This window comes from Lolium perenne, chromosome 5, assembly GCF_019359855.2.
Source record: "Lolium perenne isolate Kyuss_39 chromosome 5, Kyuss_2.0, whole genome shotgun sequence".
NCBI classification, from domain to species: Eukaryota; Viridiplantae; Streptophyta; class Magnoliopsida; order Poales; family Poaceae; genus Lolium; species Lolium perenne.
The window spans coordinates 9,318,250-9,345,379 of NC_067248.2; the positions used below are offsets into that span (position 1 = coordinate 9,318,250).

At 44.9% G+C, this 27,130-nt stretch overlaps 2 protein-coding genes across 2 annotated transcripts; one reads left to right on the top strand and one right to left on the bottom strand.

Annotated features, from left to right (window-relative positions):
• The first annotated feature begins 14,368 nt into the window (after positions 1 to 14,368).
• On the top strand, positions 14,369 to 15,143 carry LOC127303271 (uncharacterized). Its single transcript, XM_051334022.2, has 4 exons — positions 14,369 to 14,387; positions 14,470 to 14,601; positions 14,700 to 14,848; positions 14,950 to 15,143. The coding sequence occupies exons 1-4, from the start codon at positions 14,369 to 14,371 to the stop codon at positions 15,055 to 15,057; spliced, it is 408 nt and encodes a 135-aa protein (XP_051189982.1). The 3' UTR covers positions 15,058 to 15,143.
• Positions 15,144 to 18,195: 3,052 nt separating this feature from the next.
• LOC127299021 (LRR receptor-like serine/threonine-protein kinase FEI 1) lies at positions 18,196 to 22,271 on the bottom strand. Its single transcript, XM_051328880.2, has 13 exons — positions 22,112 to 22,271; positions 21,906 to 22,041; positions 21,618 to 21,689; positions 21,463 to 21,534; positions 21,300 to 21,371; positions 21,120 to 21,191; positions 20,959 to 21,030; positions 20,512 to 20,618; positions 20,225 to 20,404; positions 19,800 to 20,132; positions 19,426 to 19,680; positions 18,779 to 18,912; positions 18,196 to 18,650 (listed from the first exon to the last, which is right to left on the bottom strand). Exons 1-13 carry the CDS (start codon positions 22,206 to 22,208, stop codon positions 18,426 to 18,428), a joined length of 1,827 nt encoding a protein of 608 aa, XP_051184840.1. The 5' UTR covers positions 22,209 to 22,271; the 3' UTR covers positions 18,196 to 18,425.
• Positions 22,272 to 27,130: the final 4,859 nt, after the last annotated feature.

Here is a 27,130-nt window from a genome sequence, read left to right on the forward strand (position 1 = left end):
GTTGACAAGCAGTTTCGATGAAGGATTCACTGTAAATGCTCACAGACAAGTATTCAGGGGGTTTTGATGTAACAGATGAATAAAGTACGAGTAAGTAAAGTGCGAGAGTAATAATTGCAGCGAGTGGCCCAATCCTTTTTAGCATAAAGGACAAGCCGGTTTGTTTACTTATAATGACCAAACGTTCTTGAGGACACACGGGGATTTAGTCTAGTGCTTTCGCTACATACGGCTAATTAATCTTCATTGTTTTGATAAGTGTTGTGTGGGTGAACCTATGCTAATATACCGCCCTTCCTAGGACTAATACATACTTGTGATTATACCCCTTGCAAGCATCCGCAACTACAAGAAAGTAATTAAGATAAATCTAACCACAGCCTTAAACTCTGAGATCCTGCTATCCCTCCTGCATCGATATACCAACGGGGGCTCAGGTTTCTGTCACTCCGGCAACCCCGCAATTGGCAAACGAGTACAAGATGCATTCCCCTAGGCCCATGAAGGTGAAGTGTCGTGTAGTCGACGTTCACACGACACCACTAGAAGAATAACACCACAACTTAAATATCATAACATTGAATATTACTCAACCATACTTCACTACTAACATTTAGACTTCACCCATGTCCTCAAGAACTAAACGAACTACTCACGAGACATCATATGGAACATGATCAGAGGTGATATGATGATGAATAACAATCTGAACATAAACCTTGGTTCAATGGTTTCACTCAATAGCATCAATAACAAGTAGAAATCAACACCGGGAGAGTTTCCCCTATCAAACAATCAAGATCCAACCCGAATTGTTACAGCGGTGACGAGGTGCAGCGGTGAAGATGGCGGTGATGATGATGGACATGATGACGATGGTGATGGAGATGATGTCCAGCTCGATGACGGTGACGATGGCGTCGATTTCCCCCTCCGGGAGGGAATTTCCCCGGCGGATTCCTGCCCGCCGGAGAGCTCTTTTCTCTCTGGTGTTCTCCGCCCCGCAGAGGCGGCTGTGACTCTTCGCGACTATCCTCTGGGGCTTAGGTTTTCGGGACGAAGACGTGCGCGAAGAAAAGGGGGCGAGAGAGGGCTGTGGGCCCCTCCTCACAGGGCGGCGCGGCCAGGCCTTGGGCCGCGCCGGCCTATAAGGTGGGCCCACCTCGGGTCCCCTCGGCTCCCCCTTATGGCTCCCTTCGTCATCTGAAAAAATAGGATTTTTCGTATAATTTCCGTCAACTGTTGATCTTCCGAAATATTGCATTCTGACGGTGCTTTTTCCAGCAGAATCCTGGCTCCGGTGCGCGATCCCCAAATAATCATGAAACATGCAAAATAGATGAAATAACATAAGTATCATTTCCAAATATGAAATATATCAATGAATAACAGAAAATTATGATATAAAATAGTGATGCAAATTGGACGTATCAACTCCCCCCAAGCTTAGACTTCGCTTGTCCCCAAGCGAAACTGAACTCGGTAAACAGGACCACATGTTTATGGAGTGAAGAGTCGATAAATCGAATACGGACAAGAAGCATCATATTCATTCACACAAGACATTCTAGTGAACAACTTCCTCATATAACTCAACTTGAAACAAGTATAAGGTAGTCACAAATAAAGGTGCATAAGAAATCATAGTTGGTGATGGCAAACTTTGTTCTTGGTCAGAGAACAGTTAACAGATTATACTTATCTATGGAGCAGCGCTTTCATATTAAAGCTTATGGTAAACTTGCATACTCAATCATAGTAATCATTGATAACTTTCAAAGCTATATTCATTCAGATAAAACTTGTACTAAACAAGGAAGAGTAAAAGACATGATGAAGTAAATCACAATATAATGGTTTGATCACAACAACTCAAATGCTTGCTTAAGATGGAGGGGAATAGGTTTACTGACTCAACATAAAGTAAGAGACAGACCGTTCGCAGAGGGAAGCATGGATTACTATTTTTGTGCTAGAGCTTTTCATTTTGAAAACAAGAAACAATTTTGTCAACGGTAGTAATAAAGCATATGTGTTATGTGTAAGACATCTTATAAGTTGCAAGCCTCATGCATAGTATACTAATAGTGCTCGCACCTTGTCCTAATTAGCTTGGATTAACACAGATTATCATTGCATGGCATATGTTTCAACCAAGTGTCACAAAGGGGTACCTCTATGCCGCCTGTACAAAGGTCTAAGGAGAAAGCTCGCATTGGATTTCTCGCTTTTGATTATTCTCAACTTAGACATCCATACCGGGACAACATAGACAACAGATAATGGACTCCTCTTTAATGCATAAGCATTCAACAACAATTATTATTCTCATAAGAGATTGGGGATTAGCTGTCCATACTGAAACTTCCACCATGAATCATGGCTTTAGTTAGCGGCCCAATGTTCTTCTCTAACAGTATGCATACTCAAACCATTTGATTGTGAAAACCGCCCTTACTTCAGACAAGACGAACATGCATAGCAACTCACATGATATTCAACAAAGGTAAGAGTTGATGGCGTCCCCAGAAAACATGGTTACCGCTCAACAAGCAACTTACTAAGAAATAAGACACATAAGTACATATTCTTCACCACGATAGTTTTTAAGCTATTTGTCCCATGAGCTATATATTGCAGAGGTAAAGGATAGAAATTTTAAAGGTAGCACTCAAGCAATTTACTTTGGAATGGCGGAGAAATACCATGTAGTAGGTAGATATGGTGGACACAAATGGCATAGGTTTGGGTTGAGATTTGGATGCACGAGAGGCATTCCCTCTCAGTACAGGTCTTTGGCTAGCAAGGTTAATTAGCAAGCACAAAAGTTGAGGGAAACAAACGAATATACATGTGATAGAAACAATCATGCATCTTTCTTGTAAGCACAAACAATTTTAACTTCAGAATAATAAGCTATGAGCTAACAAGAAAGGAAGACAATGAAACAACTATATATATTTCTCTTTTCTACTTAAACCTCAAGGTGTTGTTGCAATTGACCAATGCTAAGTTTGCCAAAACCAAATAGATTTACTCAATGCTCCCAAAGTGGTACCAATACTAAAATCAAGATCAATCATATAATAGAAATTGCAAACTAAAATAAGGTGTGCAATATGTAAATGATAAGACTTCTCATTAATATTTCATAACGATACCTCACACCAAGGGATACATAGACAACCAACTAAAGGAGAGATACTTCCACACTGCAACACATCTTATATGATAACTTCCCTACTCATGATATGACACTACTTGATAGTAAAAAGTAAAAGGTAGTGATGATGTGATACCGCGGCACTCCCCCAAGCTTGGAACAAACCAAGGGGATGCCAATACCGATGATAAATTACTCCTTCGGTGGTGATGGTGAATTCTTGACAAGCTTCTCAACAAGCTCCTGAAGCTCATCAATCTTGTACATGAGGTTGCGGATCATCTCCGAATTGTGCTCGACGCGGTTAAGAAGTATGTCCGACGTCCCAACTCTTGGAGTTATTTCCCCACTCTTCAGTTTCAGCCTTCATCCTTCCTGCAGTGTTAGAACGATCTATATCCCAATTGCTAGGCAATGCTGCCTTGGGAGTCCTTTCAATTTGATTATTGTAAATTAGATTTCGGAAGGGGTGATAAGTGCCTGGAGAGGATGTCTTTGGAGCTAGGTAGTGACGTGGAAGTCTTCCTCCGGTGCGAATTCTTGCGCTCTTCTTTGCATTAAAAGGGTTCTCCACCACCTCGATGCTTGCAATGGTAGCACGCGGGTACGCGCGCGAGTCTTCCTCCACTTCTTCTTCATCTTCTTCCTTGACGCTCTCGTCCACCTCTTTCCACTCGGGATCTTGAATATCTTCCTCCATAGGCTCCTTGTCTTTGTTGTTGGAGACCATGGTGCTTCTAGATTGAAAATAGATCTTGGCAGAAACAGCTCGAAACAAAACACGTCGAGAAAACGATATACGGACCTCCAGGGGTCCGGGGGATTATATAGCAGGAATTTTTATGACAAACGGAAAGTACCAGGTCGAACCAGAGTCGGAGAGGGGCAACAAGGTGGCCTCCTCACAGGGCAGCGTGGCCAGGCTGGGGCCCGCGCCGGCCTATGGGGGCACCTCCTCGTGCGCCTCCTCCACTCCGTTTCGATCTCGTAATTTTTCATATTTTCCAAAAACAGCAAAAACATTGTTCGGAAAGTGAATCGCGAACTTTTTATTACCTGTACTGTTACCTATTCAAAGTCGAGTTCTCGAGGGCTGTCAATTTGACCTTTGATGAAAGCCTCTGGTGTTTCCACTCGAATAACATCAACATCTACATTATAAGAATCACCTGAGATATAATGCTTGAGTCTTTGTCCATTCACCACTTGCGTGGCATTGCCTTGGAGGGAACTGATTTTAATTGCTCCTGAACGATACACCTCCTCAACAACATATGGTCCTTCCCATTTCGAGAGTAATTTCCCTGCAAAGAATCTGAGACGAGACCGATACAATAGGACTTTATCCCCAATATTAAACTCTCTTTTGATAATCCTTCTATCATGCCATTTCTTAACTTTCTCTTTAAAGAGTTTAGCATTTTCGTAAGCTTCACTTCTCCATTCATCTAGAGAACTTAATTGCAACAACCTCTTATCACCGGCTAGTTTAGGATCTTTGTTTAGTTCTCTAACAGCCCAATAAGCTTTGTGCTCTAGTTCTAAAGGTAAATGACAAGCTTTTCCATAAACCATTTTATAAGGTGACATTCCCATGGGGTTTTTATAAGCAGTTCTATAAGCCCATAGTGCTTCCTTCAATTTACTAGCCCAATTTTTTCTAGTTTTATTAACAGTCTTTTGCAAGATAGATTTAATTTCTCTATTTGATAGTTCTACTTGCCCACTAGTTTGAGGATGATAGGCAGAAGCAATTCTATGATTAATACCATATTTAGCAAGAGTTTTTCTAAAACCACCATGAATAAAATGAGAACCTCCATCTGACATAATATATCTAGGAACTCCAAATCTAGGAAAAATAATGTCTAAAAGCATTCTTAAAGAGGTCTCACCATCAGCACTTTTTGTAGGTATAGCTTCCACCCATTTAGTAACATAATCAACAACAACAAGTATATGAGTGTTACCTTCTGAAGAGGGAAAAGGTCCCATGAAGTCAAATCCCCAACAATCAAACGGTTCAATAACAAGAGTATAATTCATAGGCATTTCATTGCGTCTGGAGATATTACCAACCCTTTGACATTCATCACAAGATAAAATAAACTTCCTTGCATCTTTGAAGAGAGTTGGCCAATAAAAACCTGATTGTAGAACCTTTTGCGCGGTTCTATCTCCGGCGTGATGTCCTCCATAAGCACTCCCATGACATTTACTCAATATCTCTTGTTGCTCATATTCGGGAACACATCTTCGCAGAATACCATCCACTCCTTCTTTATATAAGTGTGGGTCATCCCAAAAATAATGCCTCAAGTCATAAAAGAATTTCCTCCTTTGCTGAGCTGAAAAGGTTGGAGGCAAGTACTTGGAAACAATAAAGTTAGCATAATCAGCATACCAAGGGCTATCTCGCGAGTTCACCTTTATTACAGCCAATTGTTCATTTGGAAAACTATCATTAACAGGAACAGGATCATAAGCAATATTTTCCAATCTAGACAAATTATCAGCAACAGGATTATCAGCACCTTTCCTATCTACAATATGCAGATCAAATTCTTGCAAAAGAAGTACCCATCTAATAAGTCTTGGCTTAGCATCTTTCTTTGTCATAAGGTATCTAATTGCAGCATGATCAGTATGAATAGTAACTTTTGAATCAACGATATAAGATCTAAACTTATCACAAGCAAACACTACAGCTAACAATTCCTTTTCAGTAGTAGCATAATTTCTTTGAGCAGCATCAAGAGTTTTACTAGTATAATGAATAACATTCAGTTTTTTATCTACACGCTATCCAAGAACAGTGCCTACAGCAAAATCACTAGCATCACACATAATTTCAAATGGTAAGTTCCAATCAGGAGGTTCAACTATAGGGGCAGTTGTTAAAGCTTTCTTTAGAGTTTCAAAAGCTTCCTTACAATCATCATCAAAAACAAAAGGTACTTCTTTTTGAAGAAGATTAGTAAGAGGCTTTGAAATCTTGGAGAAGTCTTTAATAAACCTCCTATAAAACCCAGCATGACCAAGAACACTACGAATACATTTAACATCCCTAGGATAGGGCATCTTCTCAATGGCTTCAACTTTAGCTCTATCAACTTCAATACCTCTCTCGGAAATTTTATGTCCCAATACAATTCCTTCATTAACCATAAAGTGGCATTTCTCCCAATTAAGAACAAGGTTGGTTTCTTCACATCTCTGCAAAACTTTATCAAGGTTCCGCAAGCAATTATCAAAAGAATTTCCATAAACGAAAAAATCGTCCATGAATACCTCTACAATACTCTCACAAAAGCCATGAAAAATAGCAGACATGCATCTCTGAAAAGTAGCAGGAGCATTACATAAACCAAAAGGCGTACGCCTATAAGCATAAGTTCCATAGGGACAAGTGAAAGTGGTTTTCTCTTGATCTTTAGTTTTAACAGCAATTTGTGAAAACCCAGAATAACCATCAAGAAAGCAAAAATGAGTATTTTTAGACAACCTTTCTAACATTTGATCAATAAAAGGCAAAGGGTAATGATCTTTCTTAGTAACCTTATTAACTTTTCGAAAATCAATGCACATTCTATACCCTACAACTACTCTTTGAGGTATGAGCTCATCATTATCATTAGGCACAACAGTCATTCCTCCTTTCTTAGGAACACAATGCACAGGACTAACCCATCTACTATCAGCAATTGGATATATAATACCAGCTTCAAGGTGTCTTAATACCTCATTTCTTACCACATCCTTCATCTTAGGAATTAGACGACGCTGAGATTCAACAACAGGCTTTGCATCATCTTCCATATTAATGGCGTGTTGGCAAATAGAGGGAGAAATCCCCTTCAAGTCATCAAGAGTGTAGCCAATAGCACCTCGGTGTTTCTTCAGTATTTCCAATAACCTTTCTTCTTCAAACTCTGAAAGCTTAGAACTAATAATAACAGGATATATTTTCTTATCATCAATATGAGCATATTTAAGATTATCAGGCAATGGTTTTAAATCAAAGACAGGATCTTCCTTTGGTGGTGGTGTTGTACCCAGATCTTCCACCGGTAAATCATGCTTAAGAATAGGTTGACGAAGGAAAATTTCATCAAGCTCATCTCTTTCTTCCCTAAAGACTTCACTCTCACTATTCTCCAAATGTTGCTGCAAAGGATTACTAGGAGCAAGAGCAATAGATGCACACTGTTCAACTTTAAAATCATTATTAGGCAAATCATGTTTATAAGGAGTTTTGGTAAATTTAGAGAAGTTAAACTCATAAGATTCACCAGCAAATTTAGTCAAAATTTTCTCTTTCTTGCAATCTATAATAGCTCCACAAGTATTTAGAAAAGGTCTACCAAAAATAATAGGACAATATTTACTAGCAGCAGAACCAAGTACCAAAAAGTCAGCAGGATATTTAATCTTACCACATAGAACTTCCACATCTCGAACAATACCAATTGGAGAGATAGTTTCTCTATTAGCCAGCCGAATAACCACATCAATATCTTCAAGTTCACAAGAACCAATTTCGTGCATAATATCCGTGTAAAGCTCATAAGGAATAGCACTAATACTTGCACCAATATCACATAAACCATAATAACAATGATCACCAATTCTAACAGATAGCATAGGAACACTAGCTTTCCTAGACTTATTAGGATGCGAAACAATATTGGAGGCATCTTCACAGAAAATAATATGACCATCCTCCAATTTTCAGTCACAAGATCTTTAATTATTGCAACAGCAGGTTCAACTTTTATTTGTTCTTCAGGTTCTATAGGTTTCTTTTCACTTTTATGAACCGCACTATTTATAACAGAGTACTCCTTCATTTTAGCAGGGAAAGGAGTTTTTTCAATATAAGCTTCAGGAATAACATGATCAACAGTTTCAACTACAACACATTTATTTATAGATGAATCAATTTTATCTTTATACGGTTCATGATACTTATCAAAGTTCTTCTTTGGCAATTCATAATGAGAGGCAAAAGCTTTATAAAGATTTGCAGCAACTTGAGAATCAAGACCATAAGTAGCACTCATATTACGAAATTTATCAGTATCCATAAAAGCTTCAATGCATTTATAATCATAATTTATACCTGATTCTCTATCCTTGTCGTTCTCCCATCCTTCAGTATTTTCTTGGATCCGATTAAGAAGGTCCCTTTTAAACTCTTCCTTGTTGCGTGTAAATGATCCAGAACAAGAAGTATCCAGCAAGGTCTTGTCTTGAAAAGAAAGTCTTGCATAGAAATTATCAATAATAATATTACCAGGAAGCTCATGAATGGGGCATTTGAGCATTAAAGACTTCAATCTCCCCCACGCTTGGGCAATACTCTCTCCTTCATGAGGCCAAAAATTATATATGCGATTCCGATCTTTGTGAATCTCACTTGGAGGATAGAACTTAGAATAAAACCGGGGCACAATATCATTCCATTCAAGAGAATCCCCATTATCCAGTAATTTATACCAATGCGCCGCTTTACCAGACAACGATATAGAGAATAGTTTCTTCCTCACTTCATCCATAGCAATACCTGCACACTTGAATAAACCGCATAATTCATGTAAAAACAGTAAATGATCTCCAGGGTGGACAGTTCCATCCCCTGTATAACGGTTACCCACTACACGTTCAATAATTTTCATAGGTATTTTGTATGGTATTTCTTCCTTACCTGGCGCCTCATCCACTACCTTTGCAGTAGTAGTAGATTTCCCAAATAAACACTCAAGAGAAGATCTCTCCATAATGAATTATAGCAAAGAGCAGAAATAAAATCAGCACAAACAGTAGAAATTTCCCTTACCAATTCCACTTACCAATAGCGCTTCACTCCCGGCAACGGCGCTTTAAAATAGTCTTGATGACCCACAAGTATAGGGGGTGTATCGTAGTATCTTCGATAAGTAAGAATGTCGATCCCAACGAGTAGCAGAAGGTGTTGACAAGCAGTTTCGATGAAGGATTCACTGTAAATGCTCACAGACAAGTATTCAGGGGGTTTTGATGTAACAGATGAATAAAGTACGAGTAAGTAAAGTGCGAGAGTAATAATTGCAGCGAGTGGCCCAATTCTTTTTAGCACAAAGGACAAGCCGGTTTGTTTACTTATAATGACCAAACGTTCTTGAGGACACACGGGAATTTAGTCTAGTGCTTTCGCTACATACGGCTAATTAATCTTCATTGTTTTGATAAGTGTTGTGTGGGTGAACCTATGCTAATATACCGCCCTTCCTAGGACTAATACATACTTGTGATTATACCCCTTGCAAGCATCTGCAACTACAAGAAAGTAATTAAGATAAATCTAACCACAGCCTTAAACTCTGAGATCCTGCTATCCCTCCTGCATCGATATACCAACGGGGGCTCAGGTTTCTGTCACTCCGGCAACCCCGCAATTGGCAAACGAGTACAAGATGCATTCCCCTAGGCCCATAAAGGTGAAGTGTCGTGTAGTCGACGTTCACACGACACCACTAGAAGAATAACACCACAACTTAAATATCATAACATTGAATATTACTCAACCATACTTCACTACTAACATTTAGACTTCACCCATGTCCTCAAGAACTAAACGAACTACTCACGAGACATCATATGGAACATGATCAGAGGTGATATGATGATGAATAACAATCTGAACATAAACCTTGGTTCAATGGTTTCACTCAATAGCATCAATAACAAGTAGAACTCAACACCGGGAGAGTTTCCCCTATCAAACAATCAAGATCCAACCCGAATTGTTACAGCGGTGACGAGGTGCAGCGGTGGAGATGGCGGTGATGATGATGGAGATGATGACGATGGTGATGGAGATGATGTCCAGCTCGATGACGGTGACGATGGCGTCGATTTCCCCCTCCGGGAGGGAATTTCCCCGGCGGATTCCTGCCCGCCGGAGAGCTCTTTTCTCTCTGGTGTTCTCCGCCCCGCAGAGGCGGCTATGACTCTTCGCGACTATCCTCTGGGGCTTAGGTTTTCGGGACGAAGACGTACGCGAAGAAAAGGGGGCGAGAGAGGGCTGTGGGCCCCCTCCTCACAGGGCGGCGCGGCCAGGCCTTGGGCCGCACCGGCCTATGAGGTGGGCCCACCTCGGGTCCCCTCGGCTCCCCCTTCTGGCTCCCTTCGTCATCTGGAAAAATAGGATTTTTCGTATAATTTCCGTCAACTGTTGATCTTCCGAAATATTGCATTCTGACGGTGCTTTTTCCAGCAGAATCCTGGCTCCAGTGCGCGATCCCCAAATAATCATGAAACATGCAAAATAGATGAAATAACATAAGTATCATTTCCAAATATGAAATATATCAATGAATAACAGCAAATTATGATATAAAATAGTGATGCAAATTGGACGTATCAGGAGGTAGGAGTTGAACTCTTCAGGTCGGAGTGGCTGTCCAACGGAGGCCATGGTATCGGCGAGCGCCTTGACCTCAGAGAAGTAGGTATTGGCAGACTTGTCCAACTTCTTGCACTTGGAGAGGGCAGTGCGGAGCTGCATGACACGCGAGGTAGACTGCGTGGCATAGCTCACCTCGAGCGTCTCCCAGGTCTCTTGCGACGTAGCAGCGAGCATGACCATCCCAATCACTCCTTCAGTAAGGGAGGAGACGATGGCGGATAGGGTCGTCTGGTCTTGCTGATGCCAAGCACCATACAGAGGGTTGGGGACGGTAGCCGGCTCCTTGGCCACGGTATTGGCGATCTCAGCATCGGGGCAGGGGAGTGTGCCGTCGATGAACCCGTAGATGAGGTTGCTCCGAAGGATCGGAACGATCGGAGTGCGCCAGTAGAGGTAATTCTCGACAATGAGCCGGATGGTGATGGCGTTGTTGATGACGATGGGCGTGGTAGGTATCCGCGACGCCATGGTCGCCTTCCCGCTGCTGGACAGCCCAGCGGAACCTGAGTCTGATCCGCTGGAGAGGAAGGAGGACGCGGTGGTGGAGAGAGATGCGGTGGTGTTGGGAGCCATCACAGGCGTGGAGAGGAGCGGCGGCGCTACAGGCGACGACGCAGAAAAACGATCGAGATCGATCTCGAGTTGTAGGCGGAAGCGTACGGCGGCGGCGAATCAATTCCTCCGCTCTGATACCATGTTAACGTAGGGTTTGGTAGGGTATTGCACGTCACCCAATAGGGCCGGCCTCTCTCATATATATATGGGTAGATCGTACAAATACAGGAATTACAGGGATACGTATTATACAGGTATCTACAGAGAGTACACTGTCTATCATAGGGTACATAGGGAGATGAGTCTGGACCGGCGTGTTATCGCCTTGGACAACGTTAGTCAGCTCCAAGTTCTGGAAGGCACTCACATGGTGGCTGATCTGATGTTTGGCTTCAACAACATCGATGGCAACAGCATCGGTTTTGATACTCGAGGGTCACTACAAAGTTGTCAAATATACGTCATAGCATATCATTTGGAAGCCTTGATACCTCCACTATGGAGATTTCGGTATTGAAGACGGGTTGGGGACGGTAGCCGGCTCCTTGGCCACGGTATTGGCGATCTCAGCATCGGGGCAGGGGAGTGTGCCGTCGATGAACCCGTAGATGAGGTTGCTCCGAAGGATCGGAACGATCGGAGTGCGCCAGTAGAGGTAATTCTCGACAATGAGCCGGATGGTGATGGCGTTGTTGATGACGATGGGCGTGGTAGGTATCCGCGACGCCATGGTCGCCTTCCCGCTCCTGGACAGCCCAGCGGAACCTGAGTCTGATCCGCTGGAGAGGAAGGAGGACGCGGTGGTGGAGAGAGATGCGGTGGTGTTGGGAGCCATCACAGGCGTGGAGAGGAGCGGCGGCGCTACAGGCGACGACGCAGAAAAACGATCGAGATCGATCTCGAGTTGTAGGCGGAAGCGTACGGCGGCGGCGAATCAATTCCTCCGCTCTGATACCATGTTAACGTAGGGTTTGGTAGGGTATTGCACGTCACCCAATAGGGCCGGCCTCTCTCATATATATATGGGTAGATCGTACAAATACAGGAATTACAGGGATACGTATTATACAGGTATCTACAGAGAGTACACTGTCTATCATAGGGTACATAGGGAGATGAGTCTGGACCGGCGTGTTATCGCCTTGGACAACGTTAGTCAGCTCCAAGTTCTGGAAGGCACTCACATGGTGGCTGATCTGATGTTTGGCTTCAACAACATCGATGGCAACAGCATCGGTTTTGATACTCGAGGGTCACTACAAAGTTGTCAAATATACGTCATAGCATATCATTTGGAAGCCTTGATACCTCCACTATGGAGATTTCGGTATTGAAGACGGGTTGGGGACGGTAGCCGGCTCCTTGGCCACGGTATTGGCGATCTCAGCATCGGGGCAGGGGAGTGTGCCGTCGATGAACCCGTAGATGAGGTTGCTCCGAAGGATCGGAACGATCGGAGTGCGCCAGTAGAGGTAATTCTCGACAATGAGCCGGATGGTGATGGCGTTGTTGATGACGATGGGCGTGGTAGGTATCCGCGACGCCATGGTCTCCTTCCCGCTGCTGGACAGCCCAGCGGAACCTGAGTCTGATCCGCTGGAGAGGAAGGAGGACGCGGTGGTGGAGAGAGATGCGGTGGTGTTGGGAGCCATCACAGGCGTGGAGAGGAGCGGCGGCGCTACAGGCGACGACGCAGAAAAACGATCGAGATCGATCTCGAGTTGTAGGCGGAAGCGTACGGCGGCGGCGAATCAATTCCTCCGCTCTGATACCATGTTAACGTAGGGTTTGGTAGGGTATTGCACGTCACCCAATAGGGCCGGCCTCTCTCATATATATATGGGTAGATCGTACAAATACAGGAATTACAGGGATACGTATTATACAGGTATCTACAGAGAGTACACTGTCTATCATAGGGTACATAGGGAGATGAGTCTGGACCGGCGTGTTATCGCCTTGGACAACGTTAGTCAGCTCCAAGTTCTGGAAGGCACTCACATGGTGGCTGATCTGATGTTTGGCTTCAACAACATCGATGGCAACAGCATCGGTTTTGATACTCGAGGGTCACTACAAAGTTGTCAAATATACGTCATAGCATATCATTTGGAAGCCTTGATACCTCCACTATGGAGATTTCGGTATTGAAGACCGGATCCACTATTGCTCTTACGGAATGAATATATTTTTTTTTTGGCGAAATATATTAAGACGTAGATGCTCACACATACGCACACACTTACCCCTATTAACGCACGCACCCTAAGGTTTTGATTGTGAAGTGGGAGACTTTTTGGGTGAACAATATATGCGGTCATGCGGACGGAAATGGCATGGGCCTCTCATAGCCAATATCTCCATGATCTTCTCGGAGTAAAACGGGGCAAATTGGGAGGGGTGAAAATGGAAGGTGAAAGGAGTACACCTTAGGATTCCTAATAAGCATGGTTTTAAATAGCCGGCTATAGCCTTTCGGGAGACCTGCCGCTGCGGCTATGCCCTTTATAGGCTAAATGAGAAAAAACCGCTAATAACCGGCTATAGCCTAATTTAGCCCATATTTAGCCTTTAATTTAGCCGCTAAACCTCCTGCATTTTAAATTTCTCTTCTCTTCTCTTTTTTATTTCTTGTTTTCCGAATTTGCGTTCAATATAATTAGATAAAACTTGTGAGTTGAATAACCGAATACTTATTTGACTTGAATAGTTGAATAATTTGTATCACGAATCGTATTTGAGTCATAGTTTTCCTCTTCTTTTGGTAAGATATGACTGAAATATTTCATTTTAAAAAAAAAGGCTAAATGGAATAGCCCGCTATAACCTGGCTATAGTCTTTTATAGCCTTCAAAAAATCGCGGCTAAATGAAATAGCCCGCTATTTTAAACTATGCTAATAAGTGGTGTGGTTTTTTTTACTATGGAGTAGATTTTTGGTCGTAAAAGACGTGGGCACCGAGAAAGTCCCCAGTATTGGGCTGGAATCTGGCCAAGGAAGGCTCGGGAGGATCTCCGGAACAGGAGAACGAAAAGGATTCTGGATTCTGGATTCGACTCGGCTCGGCTCGGCTCTCCGGCCGTTGCACTAAAAGGGTTCCCGGCCGTCTACTCCACCTCGTTCGTGCCCGTCGTCGATCAATCACCTCACCTCACCTCGGGAAAACTGCTTCACACATCTCCGGCCATCCATCTTCGCCATGGCACGCCGCAGCTCAGGTACATAACCATGTTCGATCGTGCAGTTAGTTCTTGATCTCCAATCCGAGCTCGATTGATCGTTACGAAATCTGAATTGCAGGAGGAGGATTCCGCTCGACGCCGCGCCGGAGGACCCCGGCGCCCGCAAAACCGGCGGCGGCCCCTGCCCCCGCTCCACACAGCAATGGCGGCCTCATGGGAGGAGGATCGTTCGCGTCCAACGTCTTCGACGGTTCGTCCGATCGGTTAATTGTTCATATATCCCGTCATGTCGACCTAGCTAGCTAATCTGATGTCTGATCCACGCGTTGTACGTTCATGATGATCCAGGATTGACCTGGGGCGCCGGCAGCAGCATAGGCCGCAGGCTCGTCGACTTCTTCGCCGGGCCGCGCACCATCCGAGTCGCCGAAGCTCCTTCTCAGGCGCCGGCGCCAGTCTCGGACGCTTGTGACATCCACAACATGGCCTTCGCAGATGTATGTCGTCCATCTCCATCCACCATCCAGCCATGCTGATGTTGTTTTTATCAAGTGGGGGTATTCTTGTACTGATAGATCGCTTAAATTGATTCGTGCAGTGCATCAAGCAGAACGCAAGCGACATCAGCCCGTGCCAGTTCTACATCGACATGCTCAACCAGTGCCGCCGCGACTCCTCCGGTGGTGCCACCACCACCTTCGCCTAGATTAAAAGTTTCCATCCAAATTTCGGTCTGGATTATTAATGATCACGATAGTTAGTTAGTGCTTCTCACCGTGGTAGATTGCGGTTTGTTTGCTATGTACTACATCATCACATCCAAAATAAGTGTGGCAATTTTATCTAGATGCATTGTAGTACATATATACGGATTTGCCCAAAATTAGGCGTCTAATTTTTATTATATCTAGCTCGATTATTTAGCCATTGAATTTGCCTCGTGATTCATGCTGACATGATAAAGTGGGTTGCAACTGAGATTTACCTAGTTGAAAGTAGGTTGAAACTCGGATTTCCCTAGTTGAAAGTAGGTTGCAACTGAGATTTTCCTAGTTGCAACTGGGTTGCGAGTAAGAAAAAATATTCACATTGTTAAATTTGCTTTAAGATTCGCGTTGGCCTATGAGTTATACATGAGTTGACTTGACTACATCAAGTGACTTATTTATTTTAGAACCAAGAAGTAAGAACTAGTTATATCTGTGTATACACTATACAGATCTACATGCTCATAGATATATATGTGTATAGAAAAAAGGAAAATGCTTGGGATCCGGCGACCGATCGTGTCGCGCGGATCGGTCGTCCGGCCTCGCTCCCGCGTCGCTTAATGGGCATGCTTTTTTCGGCCCAACTATTGTTTCGCTGCAAAACACATGGAGTGAGATGATGAACTATTTGTTGTAAACAACCCGTAATTTTTGTAGAATTTGTTGTTAACAATTGTTGTAAAGAGACAATATTTTTTTATTTTTTTGTTGATGCTAATAACAAAGTTATTTTTTATTTTGGTGTAACCATTTGTGACTTTGGATAAAATAGTACGGAGTAGGTGATTTTTGTTGTAATTCAATCTGTAGCAAATTAAATATCGCTTGACCACTTTGCATCATTTTGCAAACATATTGATTTTTTATTGTAATCGTTTGTGACTTTTTGTAAAAAAAGTTGGTGACTTTTGTTGTAATTCAATATGTAATAAATTAATGTTTTCTTCTTTTTTTTTCCAAACATATGGATTTTTGTTGTAATAGTCTCCGGTTTTTGTTAATAATAATGGCTACTTTTTTTGTAATAGTCTCCGGTTTAACCACTTTTATTGTGACATTACTTTAAAAAGTGTTGCGACTTTTTGTTGTAATAGTATATATTTTTTTGTACGCGGAGAGATGATTTTTGTTTTAATACTCTTCACATTAGGTGGTACTGCGGGCTGGTTTCCAGAAAAAGGAGGGTGCCAAATGTAAAACTGTATTTAAACTATAATCTGAGAAATATAGTACTGCGGGTTGATTCTCCAGAAACCGGGGGCTATAATGTAAACTTCCTAATGCGACTGATTCTGCCCGTCAGATCGCCATCGAACGGCGCGGAGGATGACCGATTTTTGGCCCCATATCCGCCGCCCGACGCGTAGCCTTCGCCATAGAAAAGATTTGATTCTTATTTATTTTAGAACGAAGGAGTAAGAACTAGTTATCTTGAGACCTCGTCCGCTTTGAATAAAGTGCAACGATTTGAGAGATCTGTTTCAAGTTTTTTTTTTTTATCATGCGTTTGGTCAAGTGATTGTTTGATCATCGTCATTTGGACACAAAGGGGCCTAAATTTTCCAGGCTTAGGCCCCTCTTTCGGATGGACCGGCAGATTTCAGATTTAAATTCGACCAACAGCTGCAGGAGAGACCTAGAACTAGGTCGGCCCTAATGTTGTTACTTAGCTTGATCACGTCCCTAATGTGTTCTTACTTGCCACATTCCTTCTGTATTTAAAGCATGCGTTTAGCTACATGTACCATCTGTGTTGGTGTCTAGGTGTTATATGTAAACTGTTATATCATTGCCAGCAAAAGCAGATGGTAATATAGGCGGGAAATTTTGGAATTAGCTAACGATAACCAACATAGATTAGTTACTTATTATTACATAGTACAAGCAATTGTCGGGCTGACAACACGTGATATATTTAAATGCTTCGAGGCAGTGCAGTGTCCTTCCCTTTTATTGTGTCCTGTACTCATGTCCAGAGATGCAGCAGGCAAAGGTGGGCTCGACCGTTCCTGACCTGGATCTGCATGCCATGTCATGGTTTGAAAACACCTTTCTTCTTTTGCTCTAGTTTCCAGGAAGAAATTGCTTTGATCTTTGCATGCTCGATCTTGAGCACTGTGCATGGCATGATTCATTCAGATCTCCCTCCTGCCATGTGGAATTCTCAGGCAAGATCGGCAGTTCTTCCCTCAAAACGGAATGGAGATTTTGACCAAATGGCTCGGTTTTCCAAGTGGCATGGATGGATGAATTCAACCTTATTTCCGCTTGAACATTGTGCAAGGTTGCAATATTTGGAGCATTGTGCATGATACTTGTTCAAGGTTGCAATACTGTGCATGATACTTGTGCAAGCTTGCAATATGTGGAGCCAGCAACACGATACTAATGCATGAGTCCGGTATACTGCTTAACCTCTCAACTAGCATTGCATCTAATTTTTCATTTTGGTCTGCAAAAGTACTAGTGAATTTTTTTCATCCATGTCTAATGTTTATGGTAACCTAGCTTACCTCTCCTCCGTGATTTGGTTCAAGTGACATGCAGTCAACATGATAAAAAGAAAGAAAAGAAAAACTAGTGAGCACTGAACATGTCATGATTCAGATCTCACTCCCCTGCAAGCTACCAAGCTTAGATGCATTCCTCGTCTGAAAAGGGATGGAGATTTTGATGACGAGGAGCTCGGTTTCCCAAATGGCATGGAGGAATGCACAAGTTTACTGGTACTATTCTTCTTGGAGCATTGTGCAGGATTCTTGTGCAAGACTGGAATATTTGGAGCCACTCAGCAAGTAACATGCTCTCCCTGTAATAAACTATCGCAAGCCAGGAGGCTAATGCTAGTGCATGAGATTCTAAACTATCATAAAGTTGTTGACAAAGGTCAGAGTACTAGTCCTAGTTAACTGGTCATGAAAAATTGATTCCCTCTAATTTTCCACTTTGGTCTGAAAGTACAACCCTTTTCACCCTTGTCGGATGGTGATGGGAACCTAGTTTACCTGTCTTCAGTGATTTCGTTCATGTAACCAAGCAGTCAAAATGGTTAGAAAGAAGGAAAAAACTGGTCAAAAGATCAAAAGGTCTCACCAGTATCTATGTACAAAAAAGCAGTGACTAAGTGACATGGTTCTGTCCCAAGAACCAAGGCACACTTGGGAACAAACTAGAGACGAGAGAAAAATGTCCAGCCAACAGCCCTACACGGTTCCTCCATCACATATCTACAAAACTTTTTTCTTCTCCATCACGAGCAAGGAGCACACAGCAAGTACTGTTGATACACTCACTCAGAGCTCACTCAGAACTCCAGATGCTGCTCGTAGTAGAGCTCGCTCAGAGGCGGGGACAGGATCTCCTCCTCCAGCATCTTCAGCACCGCGCTCATCGAGGGGCGCTGCCCCGGGACAGCATCCGTGCACATCGCCGCGATGTCCAGGATGGCTTCGACAGCTTCTACCTCCACGTCACCCGACCTCTCGTCCACGATCTCCTCCAGGCGGTGCTCCCCTGTCAGCGTATTCAGCTGTAGGCAGAAAGCAAAGTTCAGGATTCGGAGTGCTTTGAGGTTTAGCTAAAGACAAATATATGATAAGTGACACATTTGAAAGACTGTCAAGTTTAGATTGCAAAGCAGAGTTCAGGATTCCTTACCCAGCCAACGATGTTGAGTCCCTTGTTGAGAAAGCAAGAGTCGGTAGGCCTCTTTCCGGTCACCAGCTCCAGCAAAAGCACTCCAAAGCTATACACGTCTGATTTCTCAGTTGAATGGCCATTTTGCAGGTACTCTGAGGAAAGTTAAAATTACCTTTATTATTAGTTTGGATGGGAGGTAGTAGAAGAAAGGCAAGCTATTTATTGTTCCCAACGTGAGGAATCTAAATTTGTGTCAAGTACCTCTAACGTTGGATTGTTGGTGACCTGATACTTCGGTTTAATAAAGCAAGCCTTGTGCATCTACTGATGCAGAGGCTGGGGCTATGCTCCTTTATCTATAAAAAAAAGTACCTCTAACTTGAAACTACACAACTGTCTACTGTGATGAGGTTTCTAGGAAATGCAATGGAAAGAGCAATACTGTACTCTTTTTTGCGGGAATGGAAAGAGTAATACAAATATCAATATAATATGTTTAAAAATGAACAAAACATCTTTTCCTCAAAATGCATAAATATCCATACAATGCAATACAATATCGACTTGTAAGGTAAAGAACAAGTACCTGGATCTAGGTACCCAAAGGTTGCATAAATACTCATATAATACAATACAATGTCGACTATAAGGTAAAGAACAAGTACCTGGAGCTAGGTACCCAAAGGTACCCGCCACAACAGTCGTGACATGGGTCTCACTGTCCACGAGCAGCCTCGCAAGGCCGAAATCAGATACACGGGGTTCCAAGAATCTGTCAAGAAGGATGTTGCTGGCTTTGATGTCCCTGTGGACGATCCCTGGCGAGCAATCATGGTGCAAATACGCTAGCCCTCGAGCGGAACCCAGGGCAATCTTCATGCGTGCATTCCAGTTCAGTGGCTGATCCTCCTGTGCATCTCCTGCCATTGGCAACATAGTGTGGTAAGCATCAGGTAACATGAGATGGCATTACACCAGCAGTAAAGTCGCACCAAGCCACAACGATCATAATGAAACAGTATAAGAAGATAGGCCTTACCATGAAGATAGCCGTCCAAGCTGCCGAGCTCCATGAAATCGTAGATGAGCAGTTTGGCTGTGGAGAGGCGGCAGTAACCTCGCAGATTGACGAGGTTAATGTGCCTAATGCTGCCCAGGATCTCGAGCTCCTTCTCAAAAGTCTTGTCCCGCCTCTCGCGGTTGAGGTCTATCCTCTTGACAGCGAATGCCGTGCCGTCGTCCATCACCATCTTGTACACTGTACCAAACCCGCCGCAGCCAACCACGTCCTCTTCATCGAGCAACTCCAGCCTTCTAATGATCTCACTCGATGAATACGGAAGGTTCCACTGGTACGTCACAAGCTTTGCACCTAAAGTCATGAAGGATATCACGGATAGCTACAATTAGCTTCCATTCAGCAATCCTTGACAAAATTTATCAAGTGATGTAGTCAGACTTTACCATCTGGGACAGTGGGCTTGTCCATTTTTACATAGTCCACACCGTTCTTCTTCCTGGAGAGCAAGCAAACCCATAGGAAACCCATTACCGCGATCAGCGCAACGGCCATAGTTGACATTGAGCCAATCACAATGCCATTCAGGAAGTGCGAAGTCTTGTTACTGCTGATCGGAGTAACGCCTGCTTGTTGAGCCAAAAAAAAATCAGTTAGTCACACACATTGAACTAAAGCTGCTCCCATCATTGGGAAGGTGGCGGTGTTTCAAACAGTGAAACGTAAGACTTGCCAGATGAGGAGAGGGGATCAGAATGTGGCAGCACCGCAGGAAATCCGAGGGTTCCACGGCAGGCTTTCTGGATGGGCAGCCCGCAGAGCTCAAGATTTCCGACAAATCTGCATTTGTCAAGCACCATGTTAAGATTGAAGAAATGTACTACTTCCTCTGTTTCAAAATATAAGAAGTTTTAGTAGGCCTCTTATATTTTTGTATGGAGGTAGTAGATCATAAAAAAACAGCCAAGTCTAACTGATAAAAAGCAAGCTAAGCTAGTGCACTAGAAATGGACTAGCGCCATGTTCTGAATTTCCAATATATACATTACTAATTAAGTCTAACTTATAAAACTAGAAGGCTAGACATCATCCCTTCATATTTGCAGCAGCTAAGCTATCTCATTCTCCCATCATAAGCAGCACTGACTACAAGAAATGGGGAGGTCAGGGCCAAGCTTACGAGCTGCTCTTGAAGGTTCCAAGGACTCCGACATTGGGGATCTCCCCTGAGAAGAAATTGGTAGACACATTCCTAGCCCAACAAAAAAAAGAACAAGTTCCACATCAGCATTTCTGTTAATTCAAACTGCCAAGAAGGTTCACTGCACCAGAGAAACTCACAGGAAACGCAGATGAGTCAGGCTCCCGATCGACGCCGGTATCGTTCCCCGCAACAGATTGCTCGACAAGTCCCTGCATTGGAGTAACAAACATCAGACCCGACAAACATAGAATTGGAGTGTAAAGAACAGCAGCATAAACAGGCAGCCAGAGGGGGTGGTGTCGGAAGGAAGAACCTACAGGATAGTGAGGTGTTCAAGCTCGCCGACCTCTGGCGGGATGCCCCCTTGCAGGTAGTTGGCTCTAAGGTAACTGAATAATAGACATCCCAAATTTTATTTTGGCAGGCAATCCAATGAAATTACAGAACAAATGGAAATGAAGTGCGAAGACCAGATCATACATCGCTCTGAGCTCGGTGCAGTTCTTGATCTCTAACGGGATCGAGCCGTGCAAGCTGTTCTGGTGCAGAGCTCTGAAGAGGGGGCAGCAAAAGTGCGGAAATGTCAGAGGCTGCTGCATGCATCCTGCTGAAACTAGAGAGCGAAGAAATCTTACAGTCTCTGTAGCTTGCTGAGCTTCCCGATGCTGGGCGAGATGAAGCCTCCAAGCTGCATATACGGCAGATTTCTGCGCCACACACAAGATAATGTTGAGATACGGATTATTCGTTCACGGGCAAGGAATCCAAGAACGCATCGGGAACCGTGCCACCACGCAATAACCCAATCGAGAGCAGGGATGGGGGGAAATCTTGTAGCAAGCTAAGCAGAAGATGCTAATCTGATCTATTCTACTAGGATGGGAAATGTGGGAGATTGAGAAGCGAGGTAGAGCCGTACGTACATGGACTGGACCCTGAGGTCTGGGAAGGAGCAGGAGATGCCCTCCCAGCCGCAGGGGTCGCCGTCGGCGGGCCTCCAGCTGCCCAGCCTCCCCGCCGTGGCGTTGAAGGCCGTCTTCAGCTCCAGCAGCGCCTCTCCTGCAACCCAGAGTCATCCATCAGTTTTGGGGATTTAAGAGATTGGATGCGAAATGCGGGCGGTACCGACCGTCCGGGGTGAGCGCCATGGACGCGGTGGAGAAGAGGAGGAGCGCCGTCGCGGCGGCGAGGGCGGCGGCGTGCCCATTGCCGTGGCTGGCGGCCATGGCTTGGTGCTTGCTTGGGACTTTGGGAGGGGTTTGAAGTGAGTGAGAGTGAGCTTGGGAGAGTGAGAGTGAGCTTGGGAGAGTGAGAGTGAGCTAGTAGCTGCCTTTAATTATGGAAAATGCTTCTGATCACCCGGGGGATCAAACCTTTCCATCGTCCGCCTCCTGCCACGCATGCGTCGCTGGCTTTTTCCTCTCAAGCACATGGGTGGGCCCCAGTAAGTTCAGCGGTGGAAAATTCCCCACGTTATCTTCTAGTTCCGTCCGTCATTTGCCCTCGGCAGACAGCTCCATGGCTCTGGTTCCGCGAGCGGCCACCATGCTCTGGTCCGCCTCTCCTGCGCGCGACGGCAGGATCTTCCGACTTCCTCCCCCTTGCAGCCGCCGCACCCTCGTCCGCCCCCACTCCGAGCTCCGGCTTCCACGCGCCTGGCCGCCTTGTTCCCCCGACCTCCTCCCCTACAGCCGCCGTGCCCTCGTCTGCGCCCACGTCGAGCTCCGCCGGTCGAGCTTCTACCTCTCGTACACGCGGCATCCTTGATGCCTACGCCGCCACCCCGGTGGTGCTGCTACCATTGTGGAGGCGTGGTGCTACTATGGTGGCAGGGGGTTGCTGCCAGCGGCCGCATGCCTTTGTGCCGGCGGTGGCCGGCCTTGCTCCAATCGGCATCCGGACTTGCTCCAATCACGGTCGGGCGTTGCTACAATCGGCGGCCGGCCTTGCCTTGCTCCAATCGCCAGCTGGCCTTGCTCCAATCGGCGGCCAGACTTGCTCCAATCGCGGTCGGGCGTTGCTACAATCGGCGGCCGACTTTGCATTGCTCCAATCGCGGCCGGGCGGTGCTACAATCGGCGGACATCTTTGCTTCAATCGGCGGCCGGCCTTGCCTTCTCCAATCGCCGGCCGGCCTTGCTGCAATCGCAGCTGGGCGTTTCTACAATGGGCGACCGGGCGTGACCGGGGGCAGCCGCGTTGCTACAATGGCATGGCCACGTTGCTGCCAGAGGCCACTGTTATTGCTCCCAAGGCACATCGGGTCTGGTACCAGCTGTTGCGACGGCGACACCGCGTCAGGTTGTCCGTCAATGGCTGTGGCCAAGGGAGGAGCAACATGCACCGATGGGGGAGGTAGAGTGGTGGAGGAGGGATGCGCAACGCGAGGAGGACTCATGCATCGATGAAGCAACTTTCGATGTTCTCCGGCGACGCCACCTCGAGCTTCTCCGACGACGCCACCAACAGATGGCCCAGGCGCGGGCGGCAGGAGCAGCGGGCGGCAGGAGTTCCGAGATGAAAGCGACGGCGCTGTCAGAGTATTGTGGGCTCGTTTTTGCTTTTTTTTTTTCTTCCTGTGTGGGAGCTTTGACCTGTGCTGGTCCTGATTGCACGCATCCTACGGCTGGCGACCCGGGGGATCGGATGATTTGATCCCCCGGGGGACGCTCAGCACTGTCCTTTAATTATTTGCGCGCATGTGTGCGCTGACGGGGAGTCCCAGGCGGGTCACTGTAGCGCCGCTGACTGGTGGGCCCGGGCGTGTCTGTGGTCCCGCCGCAGATGTTGGTCCACGGCAGCGGTAGCCTTCTTCAGCTGGCAACTAATCACATTTTGCTGTAGATAGTTAGACTGTCTAACTTAGACATGTGTGTGTTTTCAGTAAGAAAATGGGTGCTGATCTTTTAGTCACATACTCACATCATGAAAAGAAAGTAGCTGCATTTTTTCCTCGTCGTCGAAATCACTACGGAGACAAGAAACGGGGTTACTCTCCTACCAGGATCCAATAATGAGGAAGCAAGCTGCGAAGTGGACAGTGGTGGATGGGTTAAGTTGAGGAGCCGTGTTGGAGGGATGGGGAGCAGAATCCGAAAATGGTGAATGAACTAGCCGTTGATGATGGAATGGGATGGAATCGTGGCACTCGCTGCTCACCCACTAGCTGCTGCAGGCATACATGTTTGAAAAAAAAAATTGTAACAACAAGAAGCAGCAGCGTAAAACAAGAGAGTAGGAGAGAGGGGAGAGAGGGGGAGCCATGGGGCGAGTAGTACCGGGACGGGGTCACACGAGTTACCCACCTTGAGACCTCGCAACGGCGGCGAGATACTACGTGTTGCTATAATTCTCTACAAGGTAATAAGTGCGTGATTACAATGAGAGGTGTCGTTCTAGTTGCCGCAAGAGCTCCCAAGATCCCGCTTATAAATGCTCCAGATATAGGGTTACAAGGAAGAGATCCTACCGGATACGACTAAGTCTAAACTACGCATTGTATTCCTTGTCATGTACATCACGAATCCGACCGACCTTCCTGCAGGGGTGTACAACTTTACCCACACGCGCCGACCGACTCTTTGCACCGTACGATACACACTTCCTTGGTGTGCCGGCAGAGGGTGGTCGACCAAAACCTTTTTCTTGCTTCGCCTATTCCATGAGTCAACTAACTGGGAAACTCCATCATCATAGGTAGCCATTCTCTGAGGCGGTCCCGATCATTGTGCGCAGGGGATCCAGTTCAATGCCTCCAGCATCCTTCACCCCGGCCACGTCCTGTATGATGCACCTTTGAAAACCTTTTCCACGCCTTCGCCATGCAGAATGCCAAATGGAACTCGCAATCTAATTAACTCATGGGTAAGCTAGGCAAGTTCAGGCTTAGGGGTTCCCATGGGCCTTGTGTGGCTGTACGCTCAGTTTTAGTTCCGAAGGCGAGAACCTCAGGTCCTAGTATCGGCGAGAACGAGTTAAATCACCACGTGGTGGCCCATCCAAGCCTTTAAACATGTTTAATTATCATCACTGATGTTACCACGTCATCCTGCCATACTAGGTTCAATCGTAGCTCTGATTCATCAACCAGATGGATCAGAATTCGTCAACTAAGCATGGCTAAGCATATTCGATACAACGGCTCTAGCGATGCACATGAGCTCAAACCTAGTCTTGCTGGGAGCAGTGGATCAAAGTATTTAGGCTACAAGGATGGTAAATGCAACACATAGGATAACTAAACCTGCCGATAAAACACATTGAAATCGTATGCAATATGTAGAAACCATAAGTAAAAGCATTTCGAAACCATATATGAACCAGGTTAGGGATTGCCTTTGTCATTGATAAGAAAGTATGGATCTTCGGAGATCTTGTACTTGGCTTGTTCGTTGATGGACAAGTATTGATCTTCGGTGTTGTCGATCTTCATCATCTCGTGTATGTGCTCTATCGATTGCGAAGAAGCAAATACCGGAAAGGTAAAACAACAATCAACATATGGCATCGATGCAATGCGCATACAAGAAAGATGACATGACATATTAATTAGGTACTATATTTTTATTTTATCCTAAGACATATTCATCAATTTTAATGGAGTTCAAATACTGTAGAGAGCATTTGAATTAACTCCATGATTACATAAAAGAGTTATTTTGTTCTTCTATTATAAACAGTAGTTTAGGTTGTTTAATGTTGCATGATTTTGAAACAAACAGATAGATGACATTTTTATGAACAGTTCGATATCTTATTTGCATTTTTCCGATTTTATATGAATTAGTTATGAATTTTACAAGTTCAGATATCTTCTGAAAACGAAAAAAAAGCAGACTGCGAAATTAGTCTTTTAAAATCTCTGAAATGTGTTAGGAAGTAGAGAGTTTAGAAGTTAAGTACTCTAGTTTTTGAACTACATCAACTAGTTTAAACACCTGACAGAATTGATGGTTCCCTGGGCTCTAATTCTTCTCCTAAGAATCATTCATCCGACGCTAAATAGCTGAGGAGGCCCAACGGCTGGAGATGCTCTAAGATGGCAGAGCTCAACCTCTGTAGGCGTCTGGACATCGTTGGGGAGAGCGAAGACGTCACAGAGCAGGTTATTCAGCAGTAGGTCAAAATGTTCAACACACAGGTACCCTCTGAAGCGGTGGCGGTCCTGCGCGCTTTGTTCTATCTAGACTGCGCTCACGCCGAGGCTGTTGAGGCACCGCTGATTAGCCATGAAGGGCATTCTGCCCTTGACCTGGAGCTCACCGGTGATATCTGAAGGATATAGCTTAGAGCAAAAAATATGAAAGGGGTTTTTCCCTAAAACGACAACGCCACATGGCACCCCCACAATGATTTTGTATGAATTTGCACCTACATCACAAGTTGTGTACCACCTAACCACATGTTGTAACTATTGTACCAAAGTGCACCCAGGTTACAAGTTGTTGTACCTTCGGTGTAATTAGCTCGTAAAAAAATGGCATAAAGATAGTGGTCAATAAAGTTGAACATTTTAGCTAGCTATCCGATTTAGAGATACGAGCCAACTCCAATATATACATTGAAACATCCTAGATGCAAGCTTTAACCAAGCCTCCTGCTGCTGCATACATCCATCCCAACTTTTGTGTTGTTCATTATACCCTATATAAAGGCTGGCTATTTTAGGACGCTATAATTGATTCAGGCACTATTCATGGCCTATTTATCCACTCCTTCCTCCAGCCATTGTCTTACACGTAACTGTCAAATTTTTTTTCCGCCCCACCGTTTGCTTGGTTAGTGGTTACGCATCACTTTTTTTTGACCGATGGGCAACCGGCTACCGGTTGCTGACCTTCCTCCACTCCTTCCTATTATTGTGGATCACTTCCTTCTGGTTCCTTCGGTCAAGACGGCGGTGGTCAAAGCGGCGCCCATCCCCAACCTCTCTCTTCTCTCATCTTCTGTCTTCTTTCCATTGCCGCCTGCCTTCTTCGGACGATGCCCCCCTATCCCTCTCCGTCCGCAATTCCGCCTATGGAGGCAGCTGTTGCCGCAGCACACCATCCTCTCTTTCCTAACGTTCTGACGGCGTGGAGGAAGATCTTGGGGTTCCCCTCCCCTTTCAGAGGTGGTACAGGACCTTGGCCCCCTCCTCTCCTTGCCT

Bases quoted from the DNA above. Each gene is read 5' to 3' on its own strand.
- LOC127303271 (XM_051334022.2), top strand. The intron at 14,602-14,699 runs GTTCGTCCGATC...ATGATGATCCAG, and splicing joins CGCGTCCAACGTCTTCGACG to GATTGACCTGGGGCGCCGGC. The intron at 14,849-14,949 runs GTATGTCGTCCA...TGATTCGTGCAG, and splicing joins ACAACATGGCCTTCGCAGAT to TGCATCAAGCAGAACGCAAG.
- LOC127299021 (XM_051328880.2), bottom strand. From the start codon at position 22,208: ATGGCCGCCAGCCACGGCAATGGGCACGCCGCCGCCCTCGCCGCCGCG. The intron at 20,405-20,511 runs GCAAGTCTTACG...CTCAACAAGCAG, and splicing joins TGATCCCCTCTCCTCATCTG to GCGTTACTCCGATCAGCAGT. The intron at 18,913-19,425 runs GTACTTGTTCTT...AACTTTCCTCAG, and splicing joins CTTTGGGTACCTAGCTCCAG to AGTACCTGCAAAATGGCCAT.